The sequence below is a fragment of the Camelus ferus genome, chromosome 5 (assembly GCF_009834535.1).
Source record: "Camelus ferus isolate YT-003-E chromosome 5, BCGSAC_Cfer_1.0, whole genome shotgun sequence".
In the NCBI taxonomy this organism is placed as follows: Eukaryota; Metazoa; Chordata; class Mammalia; order Artiodactyla; family Camelidae; genus Camelus; species Camelus ferus.
Window position 1 is genome coordinate 67,389,706 of NC_045700.1, and position 12,195 is coordinate 67,401,900.

The window sequence follows — 12,195 nt, forward strand, 5'->3', positions numbered from 1 at the left end:
AGAGAAGCAAGACCGTCTGAGTCTCAGAAGAGACTCGCGCCTGGTAGTATTATTTACGCAATAAACATTCAACCCTTTATAAAGGCTTGGGAGAAGAAAGGCCAGCTCTTAATCAGTCCTTTGAATTAACAGTTTTGTTATGGCTGTCTTACAGAGTCACAGGAATTTATATTTTCATTTTATCCCAAAGAAAAACTTTACCATCTTTCTTTAATACTATCAACCTGGAAGCTTGACAGTAAGGATTAAAAATTGCTCCTTCCTTCCCACTTGGTTATTGGAAAGGCCCTGAAAGGTAATCAGTCTTGTGAAGCTGCACTTTACAGTCTGCATAAAAACGCCATGATTTTCCTTCCTCTCCCCAACCTAATTGAAAGTGCATAATATCACCCAGCTGGGGAAATGTGAACGGTAAACATCTACGATCTATCACACTATCACACAAAAGCTGGTGACTAATAGGGACTGGGTGGTTGTCAGGACCAAAGGGAATCTGGAAAACAAGTCTTTTTTCCATCTAGAATGAGAGCTCTTGGTGCCTGCCACCCTTTCCCCCCACCTTTCCACCCTCCAGACTTCAAGTTACAGCCAGATTAAACCAAGGTCAGTCAACTCATTTCTCGTGTGTGTAATTCCAAGGGCCACCTAACAATGTATATTGACTAACACTCTCTTATATCAGCCTTTGAAGAGATGAGGCATTTTGCTTTTGGCAGGAGGTTGGGCTGGAATCATCTTCTTCCCTACCTACTTCAATTGTACTGACAGATAGGTCCTATTATCTCTTTCCTTAGCTGCTGAGCGTAAAGATCCTTGGCTTTGTCACCTCTTATTTGTCTCTACTTCATCAAACTCCTACTGCCTAGATTACCTCCTTTTCTGCCTCTGATCATCCATGAATATCTGTACAGAATCGCGTATTCTTTCAGTAGAAAATCCCAATCTTTTCAAAGTCTTCTGCAATTCTGAGGCTACCTATAATTCCACCTCAATTACACCCACTTGGAAGTCACCACTCTCTTTTCTGATTCCTCACCTCCAAGTATCATGCCATCCTCTTGAATAAGTCTTTTTACAGTACGGCTCTTAGGAGAAAGGACAATATTTCTTTTTATCACTAGTTCTCTGTTTCAATATTCCTTCAAAAATTGCTCCCTGTTGCATCATGAACTCAGCTACTACTACTCATTCATGCCACCTTATAACTAGCAATTGTTTTATTTTTGATAGCTGATACCTTATGGGTAGGTCAAAGCATAGCACTTGTCAAGGGTACTATGTCATTTCAGCTTAACAGATTGAAGGATGTATTTTCATCTACTTCAGCGGTAGAGATGATTTGAAACTTACTGAATTAAAACTCCATTCATCTTTCCATAAGTTATATTACCTGTCAGCTGGCACTGGTGGATGGTATGGCTTCTTGACCTTGGCGTAAAGACCCTCTAAGTGGTCTCTCTCTGGAGACAGTGGACGGCCATCTCGAGGGTAGCCCAGTGTTCCAGGCCGAGGGGGAGATGGAGACCTATAGGCGTTTGCTGATGCACATGGTTCCCGGAAGTGGTTCACTCTGGCATAGTTGGGGTCCATTTCATCATCGTCCATATCATGCAGTGACCCCATTGCACCAGCAGTGTAATCAATAAGGCCTCTTGCCTGCTTTTCCCTTAGCTCCTGATGTTTTGCTCCAATCCTGAAAAATGTGGAACAAGAGGTATGTGAGCTTATATGCTAATAACAATGATACACTCTCCTGAATCTATGTTAATTCTTCCTGGTCAGCCACTTAGCTGTCACTTTCCTGGATACTCAAGATCACACCATGCAGAAATGCCAAAAGCATATTCCACAAAACTAGTTCTACATTTCTGACCTTTATTTGTTACAGGGTCTTTACTTTTATAGCAATGCTATAGGTATTTTAGCATCTGATAACTGGACTGATTGTACAGTCAGAGGCTGATTTTCATTAAGATTTCTTCCCTATAAATGGGATGTGCCCATGGGAACAGTCCATCTTTGGCGTGATATTATAGAAGTCTGCCTTGGGACAGGGATGCATGTTAAAGAGCACATCAGAATCTTATACTTAGTCCATGATTTCACTGTTTGATGCCTCAGAGTTCCAGTGTATTCTTCTAAAGAACAGAGCTTGCAAAAATTGATTTAAATATGAAAAAGAAATACAGAGGCTTTCTGGTCACTAAAAGCAGTAGGATCAGAGATAATTTATAAGAGACTCTAAGTTTTTTGGCTACACAAATGGGGATCATTGTGTTTCATTATACAGGGGCTAGGGACAGAGTAAAAGAGTGAAGAAATTAATAGGCTCCTGACAGAGACGAATTGGCACATATAAGTGAATTAAACACCATTACTGGCAGAACTCCACGCTAAAGCCTTTAGTGATATTACAAAATGCTTCTGCTAATCAGTGTACTGCGTAGACTACCGGGAATGGGAGTAGAAAAATATACTACTGTGGATACCAAATCCATCTGAATTTTGAGAATTTGACATTTAATCTGGGAAGTGTTAGACCAACTCTCTCCTAAATTCCCAGTTACGTGTTAAAATAGAAAGGTCACTGTGGCATCTTATTGGACGATGGTGACCTGCTGGTGTCAGGAGGTGTTCTGCAATAACGAGGAGAGACTGTAACCTCACATCACTGGGCAAACAAGGTGCACTGTGTATGGGAGGAGGAAGTAAGACGATGCTGGCTCAGGTGGTGAAAGAAAGACTTTCAAGAAAGGATAGGGATAAATCTTTAGTCCTGGGCTCAGAGAATCTGAGAGGATTGTGGGCTAGAAATGAAAGATCCATACATGCCTAGAAATATATATTGAAGACCTGGATGAAAGAACAAAAACTGAATTCTCTCAGTATCTTTTCCTCTTCAAATAAAAACAGCTGTTTTCGCACATGGCAGCTAGCTTTATTTTACAGAACATCAAACTCTGTAAAAATCTTTAAAAGCCATGATCTTTCAAGGTATTTTCCCTTTTGGCAGAATGGCTTTTTCTCTTTTTGAGTAGAGAGGAAGAAGGAAAAATAAAAAGACGAAGAAGGTATAGGACAACCCCCCCCCCCCCCCAGTATCTATCTATCTTCCAGTCACAACAGATGAAAATAAATGCCAGGCTGCATTATTGCATATCTCTTTTGACTAGGTCAGATCATGTACCCTACACAAAAGTAATTAGAAGAATTTATATTTTGTGCAAAGGGGAGCTTCAATCTCCAAGGGATTTTGAATGAAGATGAAAGGAAGATTACACAGTAGGGTACCCGTTAAGAGGCCCTGCCTGTCCTCTTTCAATTCATGGCAGTCCTAGATTCATGGATGTTTGTTTTGAATAATTTTTGACAAAGAAGATAACCTGCTCCCTTCTGCAACAAAACCATCTTTCCAGGGACAGTGCAGACTGGATTATCAGAGGATGCTTGCTGCACTAGGATGATAGGGATGGATTTCCATTGCAAATGGAGCACAGGACATCAATAAAGTTAGGGGGTGGGATTCTGTGTGGTTCCTATTCCTCCTAAGTGGGATGCCTTCTAGAGAAATCATTCAGCAGAAAGATGAGCATCTCCCGGCTGCCACACGGGGCTACACTTGTGCATTAATGAAAGAGGAAAATATCAAGCTTGATTTTTAAAAATCACAGAAATAGAACACTAGAATCTGTGTTCCTTATTTCATCATTTCTCTTTCTTAGATGTTTTCTCATTAATTAAGCTTGCTGAATAGGTAAAGATTCTCAGATGAAAAGTACTCCATATATGCAAAGCAGTATTTTTATCTTGTATTTTTCCTTTCTACAACAAAACCAAATTTCTCCTTGATCCTCCCTGTGTCACTGAGCATTTCAGTAACTAATTTCATATTAATCACTCAGTAGGTGAAACAGTAATTTCTCTGAACCATCATTATTATGCCATACACCAGGATCTCTCTGTGTGGGGGAGGACAAGGCAATCTCTGGAAAAGAGTGTATGGAGGCAGAAGAGACTTAAGAGAGAAATGTCAAGGAAATAGATTTTTTTTTTTTTTTGGTCACTCTTATTTCTCTTTGCCTCAATTCTGTGTGAGAATCCTGATTATTTATAGTCATTTCCACTTGGATGTCTCCTTATCACTGGGAACTCAACCTGCTAAAAAATCTATTCTTCAAAAGCCCTGGATAATACACCATTTTTATTGAATGGCACCACCAGCTTCCCCATTCTCCCCAGCACATTGCTTTTAAGTTGTTTAAATCTTCTCCTTCCATTATACCTCTTGGATAGCTTCTTTTATTTGCAATTCTTTAGCCACAGTCTGGTGTTCAGGCTTTATATTGCCTAGATCTGTGCTGTCCAACATAGTGGCCATTAACCACATGGTGCTACATAAATTTAAGTTGGAATTAATTATAATTAAATAATTTTTAAAATTCAGTTTCTCAGTTTCACAAACTGCATTTCAAGTATTCAACGGCCGCCTGAGCTAGTGCAGATACAGACTAATCCCATCATTGCAGAATGTTCTATTAGGTTGTGCTGGCTAGATTATTCTGAGATTTTTTGGTATGTCACCACATTCTACTTTAATCTACACCTTAAAAGGCTACTAAAATAATCTCCCTCAAAGAGCATTTCCATCGTATCTTTGTCAGATCAAGGATCTCTAACAGAACATTGCAATAAAAAAATGGAGTAAGGGCATGGTTACTCTATTTCCTTCCCTGAAACCCTAAGTGAACAGACAATTGAGAAAATGGGAAGAAAATTCCATCTAAAGCAGAATTAGAATATAGCCATAATCTTAAAGCATGCAATGACATTTGAACTCAATCCAAAGGGGGTAGTATCTTGAGTCAATATATGCCTTCGTCTCCAGCAGGGTATACATTTTCCTGAAAGTTAGAGACGGTTGAGAGGACTACAGACAACAAACTTTACTTAGAAAAAGAGAGTCTGAAGACAGGGGTAGGAGTCTGGAATTCTAGGGTAAATCTTTGTGTGGTTCCAAACTCTGAATGAAGGAGAGGCAGGGATAGAAGAGAGAGATTTCCACTGAGAGATGTATTTCCTCTAACCCTGAAGAAACTTCATCAAGGTAAATGCAGAGAAGAGAAAAGAAACATCAACCTTTGTAGTTAATAGGGCAGCATGAGCAGAGCAGAGATGCAAACCCACAAACTCAGCAAAATAAAACCTTAAATAATCTAAGAGACTTCACTAAGCAGGCTGATCTCTTGTTAGGATGACCTGCTCTCCCCAAAACGGAAGACCATAGAAAACAAGCCCTCAGGGCAGTGCGCCCAGCAGATCAGGCAAGAAGATATTTTGAGGGAACATATGGACTTGAAGCTGCTGGTGACCTGAGATAACTATGCCCACGCCATCTAACATTATATTTTAGTATGGGTTTCTGAAAAAGAATTAGACACTGTAGAAGATGAAATTAACTTAATGGGTCATAACAAGCACTTAAAAAATTAAATATAGTAAAAGAGAAAATACTCAGGGTTATTGCCTGTAGTAAGCATAAGAATTTTTTCAAGAGAAAAACCAAGTCATCTAAAAATTCAGGCAAATTCAGGTAGGCCTCAAACATGAATAAAGACAAAAGAAAAACGTTTTCAAACATTCAGCAACTCAAGGGAATATAACACTTGTTGACCCATCTTGAAAAACTACTTAATAATGAAAAGCAGTCAGCCAAGAACTGAATCCAAATGAAGAATTCAGCCCAGCAAAGCTGTGGAATGACAGGTATGAAGGTGAGCAATGCCTTCATTTAAATATAAAATAAAGGCTAAACATCTGTAGGAAGAATAATTACACAAAATGTAAATATCACAAACTCTGACAATATAAAGATAATATCACCATAAAAAAAAATAAGGAGATGAGTTAGGGGAAAGCATTAATATTCAATGCATTTATTTCCTCACCTTTTAAAGCAGGCATCAGTAGTTGCCACTTAAAGTTGATAAATCAGGAAACAGTGGTTATAGTATTTGAAATACAATTACAAAAAACTGAGTCAAACAACAAATTATGGACAGAAGAGAAATAAAACAAAACAAAACCCCAACCACAGAGTAGAAAACGGAGAACAGAGAAAGTAGTAAAAAAAGAAAGTAACATAAAATATAATGATAAGATTTATCTGTTATGACAATAAATGAAAACAGAATAAATTCCTTTATTATAACTAAAGGATCGCAGATGATCAAAAAGAAAAACACGCTGTGTGCTATCATACTGGTGAAAAACAAGATGAGCATCCATGTGCATTAATAGGGGATTGCAAAAGAAATACTGTGCAGCTTAAAACACAGGGTCATGCTATTTCTATCTTAAAAAGAAATAGGACATACATATGGGTCTGGATATTCGTAAATATCTGTATGATATATGTACATATCTTTGTATATGCACAGTAAATGTAAAGACACAAAAAATTCATCATGACGGTTGCCTTTGGAGTGGAAATCAAGGTATATTGTTTGAATTTTTATGTCATACATTTTTAGAATAATTTAAAATTTTTTAAAAATGCAAAAAGTCCCCTACAACTACATACTGACTGTTGGAGTGACTCAAAACTAAAACAACAAAACAGAACAAAACATTAAAAGGTGCCAGCAGGCATCCTTTGTCTTCTAAATCTGATGTTTCATAACCCCATTATCAACTCAGTTATGATAATAATTTTCTTCGAATTACTGTTCATTGAACATTTGTTTGGTCCTTTCCAAATCAACTGCTTTTGCCTAGAGCACCCATTCTCCATTAGTCAACTATTTGATTCTAGTTTTCTCTAGAATAAAGGCAAAACTTACTCATTTACAGCTCTTCATAGACCTCAATAATTCTCCTCTTTCTCCTCTTCAACCTGCATATCCAGTAAACTCTTTATATTTATTTTTTATTGACCCAGTAAATTCTCTATTAGTCTGTAATTGTTATATATTACTTTTTAAAAACCAAAACAAAATAAAAACCTTTTATTGATTGATTTCTGGCTATTCTGCTTCCACAACTAGACTACAAGATCCTTAAGTGTCATATTTTTCTGTTAATTTTGGCTGACTGATTGATTTATTCACTCATAGTCACTGATATTATGCTGTATACCAGAAAGAAAAAAGGAACAATGATCAGTCCCTGGCTCATTATCAAGTAATAACATAAATGTAAACAAACAATAATAATTCACTGGGAAAACAAAGATACTGCATGTACAAAAGGTAAGAATCAGTTCAGCTTAGGGGTTTTGAAGAAGAATCACGGAAGCAGTGCCACATGATCTGGTCTTTGGAGGGACTTGCCAACCCTGTTCCGGGAGGAGGGAAGAGAAATGTGGAAGTGGTATGAGGCACTCAGTCACAAAGAGGGACATGAGCAAATGGCACAAGAACGGTGATTTGCTTAATGCTGGGGTGTAAGTCAGATGTGGTGGGACAGACTGGTTTGAGTTATCCACCTAAAGCTCCCCTACAAAATAAACACCTTTAATAAAAGTTATTGGCAAATTTCCATGAGGTTTATGTAACACAAGTTTGCCTAATATTAAAATTTTGGATGAGGGAGTTCCTACTACAACTTTTTAATTTGTTTAACATTTTATTATAAAATGAAACAAAGATACTGAAATTCATACAAAACAAATCTATGGATTAAAGAACAGATATAAAGCAAAACATGTTTGTAATGATTAATGAAGTCAAGAAATAGACCTTTGTGGGACACCCTAGAAGGTCTCCAGGGGTTCCCTCTTCACCTCAATCACATCTTTATTACATATGTATCTCCTTCCTTCCACATTAAGAATCCTGCTTCTTGAGGCACAGAAAGTGCTGGAACTACGTATCGCATAGTCACAACTTGATTTACTCTATATTACATATATAGTAGTTTCCAAATGACAATGCCAACTGTACCACTAGCGATATGATTATTGAAAAGAGTTAAACTTCTCTTTTCATGTGCTCTTCCCCCATCCCTCCATTTTGTAGGTGTACTATACCTACGTTGCTGAAGCACATAGCTGCTACATAAAATACTTCTATTCAACTCTCTTTTCGTCTTAGCTCTATAAGTAACCACATATTTAATGTCAATGAATATGCAGTCATTTACAAGAGTCTTCAGGAAGAACTCATGGGATAGGGCTTTTTAAGCTGACAACAGTATGACCTTTATATTTGGAAGCCAGTTTTGCTGGATATAAAATTACTGGTTTACCATTTTTCCTTGAGTATTTGAAATATGACTGTTCTCCATTTTCTATGACAAAATATTGCTGATGAAAAGTTGACAATCTAATTTTGTCTTATAAATTACTTACAAGTAACTTGCTCTTTTTGCTTATCTGGTCAACTTATTTTATTTGCTTTTCTTTCAACTCTAATAATATTACTAGAAAAGTCACTGTGGTTTGACAATCTTTCAATATGTACTTTTAAGCTCGTTTTAAAATTTGTATCAGGGAAGTTTCCTGAATTATAGCTTTTATTGTTAATGTTGTGTACAAAGTGAATATAAAAAATCAATTGTATTTTTACATACTAATAGACCATAGACAATAATCAGACAATAAAATCAAGAAAACACCACCATTTAAAATACGATTAAAGAATGTTATGAACTTAAGGATAAATTTAACAAAAGACACTGAAAATAATAAAATGCTGATGAGATACACTAGAGGATCTAAATCAATGGAGAGCTATACTTTGTGAATCAGAAAACTCAATTACTAAGATGACAATTTATCCAGATTGTTCTAGAGGTTCACCATCATCCCAACCAGAATCTTAGCTGGTTTATTTTCCATACTTACATAATTTTTAGCTGGTTTATTTTCCATACTTAGGTAATTTTGAAATTTATTTGGGAAGTCAAAGAGTCGAGAATAGCCAAAACAATTTTGCAAAATAAGAATACAATTGGAAGACTTATACTACTGACTTCAAGACTTAGATAAAGCTTCTGTAATCAAGCCAAAGATTAGACATAATCTTTCCTCCTGCTTTGTTCCAATTTAGTATTTGATCAAATTTATGCTCAGAGGTTAGACTTGCAAACATCAAAGCACCACAAATGTATGCGACATCTAATGGCACTGGGTTGAGAAATGCCAATATAAATACCATATATCAAATTACCACTGTTTTACACCAGGATAAAAAGGGGTGGGAATGGGGTTGGGGGTGGGTGTTGTTCTGTAAAGAAATCCAAAGAGCAGAACCAACATCCAGCAGCCAAGTGGTGAAACTGAAGGTATGTGAATGGAACAGAAGATAGAGTCCAGTAATAGACCCTTACATATTCGGTGCAGTGATTTACAACAAAGATGTCGAAAAATTCAACTAAGAAAGGACAATTTCTTTGACAAGCGGTGCTGGAAAAACTGAGTATCCATAAAGGAAATAAGAACATTGTTTTCTACCTTATACCATAACAAAAATCAATTCAAGATGGAAGATACTCCTTAACATGAAGGCTCTAACAATAAAGCTACTAGAATGAAAAAAAAAAAAAAGTCTCCACGGCCTCAGGGTAGGCCAATATTTCTTAGAGAGGATACAGAAAGCATGAGCCACAAAAGAGAAAACTGGTAAATTAGACTTCATCAAAATTAAAGCTTTCTCATCAAAATGCATCAAGGAAGTGATAGGCAAATGAGAGAAAGAGAATATTTGCAGCACATATATCTAACAAAGGATTTATATCTAATATGTTGAAAGAAAATAACTGCAACTCAATAATAAAAAGAAAAATGACCCAATTAGAATTGGGCAAAAAGCTTAAATGGTTACAACACAGGATCTAGAAATGCCCAGTAAGTTAATAAGAAAGTGCTCAGCATTGTAAGTCATCAGAGAAATGCAAATTACAACCACAATGAGGTGCCATTACTCAAGTGAAAAAGAATGACAGCACCAAATGTTGGAAAGGATGTGGAGCATCTAGAACTTTCACACATGGCTGGTAGAAGTATAACCTCAAGTAATCCCTTTTGGAAAAGGTCTGGGAGTTTGTCATAAAACTAGACATTCACTAAAGCTATGACCCAGCAATTCACCTCTCAGGCACCTATACAAGAGAAACAGCAACATATGTCCACAAAGGTCCTTGAAGAAGGTTCAGTAGCAGCTTTATTAATTTTAGCAAAAAAATGAAAATAACTCAATGTCCATCAGTAGGAGAATGAATAGCTAAACAATGGTATATTCATACAATAGAATATAAATCAGTAATAACAAAACATAAACTATACTCAAGAACAGGGATGAATCTCAAAATTAGCATGCTTAGTGAAAGCAATTAGAAACAAAAAAGAACTTAGTATATAACTTCACTTATAAGAAATTTTAGATCAGGCAAAATAGCCCTACAGCGATAGATATCAGATCAGTTCTTTCACGGAGTTGGGGGCGAGTGCCGAATGGGAAAGGGAATGAGAGAACAACCTTGGGTGACAGCAATAGTCTGCATCTCGATATACAGTCCTCAAAATAAAGTCGATAATATTCTTCTGTTTACTTAGGACCTGAATATTTCACTGTATATAAATTATTTTTCACTTAAAAAACTTAAAACTTAAAAGAACTTAAAGGCAAAAAAAAAAAAAAAAGCCAATTATTTATTCCTTTTAAAATCCACGTGATAAGATCTAACACATTTGGAGTCATGAATCCTAAATTTACTTATATATAATTCTTCCCCCATTAACTAAAAGTAATTATTATCATAACAATTTAACAGAATGAGTGTGATTGCTCAGAAAATATTTAAATTGCTTAAGGAAACACACCCCTTCTCAAGCAATTTAAACCATTCCAAAGTACCAGTTTATAAGCCAGCTGCTGATTTTGATACATACATCTCATTGTTATTAATCCAAAAACACATCTCCCAAAGGCTAGACAACTTGTTTTATGTCTATCACAAGTTTCTGCATTCATCATTCAACAAATACTTATTGAACGTGTTTTAGGTTTTGTTCTTGATGCTGAGATGCTGGGGATTGAGTAGTGCATATAAATCCTTGCCCTTGTAGAATTTATATTCTAGTCCAGGGAGGCAGAAACAGACAACAAGATAAGTAAAATAAAAAATAATATTGGACAGTAGTAAGTACTATGAGGAAAATAAAACAGGGAAAGGTAGTAGGAGTTTTGTGGGAGAATTACACTTCTAAATACGTGGAAGGAAAGGCACCACTGAGAATATTTTAAATTAAAGTCTTGAAGAAGAGGAGAGTGAAACTGTACACATAACTGGAGAAGGCTATTTCAGGCAGAGAGGACAGCAAGTGCAAAGGCCCTGAGGCAGCAAAGTACCAAAACCAGGGAGGAGGCCAGTGTGAGGGACTGAGGTGTCAGAGGCCATGAAGAAAGTTGGGGCATAGGTCAATCAGGCCTTGAGGTCCATGGTAAAGATTTTGGCTTTTACTCTCAGTGAGGCAGGAAGCCAGTGGGAGATTTCAAGCAATGAAGCGATATGATTTGACTTAACATGTTAAAGAGATTCTTTGACTGTTATACTGAGAAGGTGGTAGGAGTGTCGGGTGAGAAAAGAGCCATGGGAGATAAGTTAGGGGACTATTACAATAATCCAGGTGAGAGATGTTTGTGACTTGGATGAAGGTGTAGCAGTGGAGATGGTAAGAGGTGACAGGACCCATGAACTAAGAATAAAACTAGAACTTTAAAATATTCTGTAATTAAGAGTACCCTCCAAACACTTTAAATTAGGGCAGTTGTACTACACACAAGAGCCCATTCTATCCAGCATTTCATCTACCCAATAGGAAGAACAGACATTAATAATATTTATGGTTTCCCCCCATGATTGTATAACTTAATTCTCACAAGCTACAAAAGCCCCAACTTTATAGATGAGGAAACGGAGGTTCAGGGAGGTTAAGTATTCTGCCTGAGAGCTCACATTTCTTAAGCGGCAGGAACTGGATTCTTGAATTCTACGCAGCTGTTTGACTTCAATATTAATGTTTCTTTCATTTATATTAACTACAAATAATCTAAACATAATCATATTAAAATTTTTATAGTGAAAACTTTCAGATACTCAAATGTAGAGATAAACCCCCACATGCCTATACCTTGTTCCATATTCAATAATAATTAAGATTTAGTCACATTTTTCATGTATTTTTTCCTTTCAAAT

At 36.5% G+C, this 12,195-nt stretch overlaps 1 protein-coding gene across 1 annotated transcript in view; it reads right to left on the minus strand.

The window, feature by feature from the left end:
* Positions 1 to 12,195, minus strand: part of PARD3B (par-3 family cell polarity regulator beta) — a 923,861-nt gene that overhangs the window by 153,100 nt on the left and 758,566 nt on the right. Inside the window, 1 exon segment of the mRNA XM_032480017.1 lies at positions 1,391 to 1,693. Coding sequence (XP_032335908.1) covers positions 1,391 to 1,693 — 303 coding nt within the window.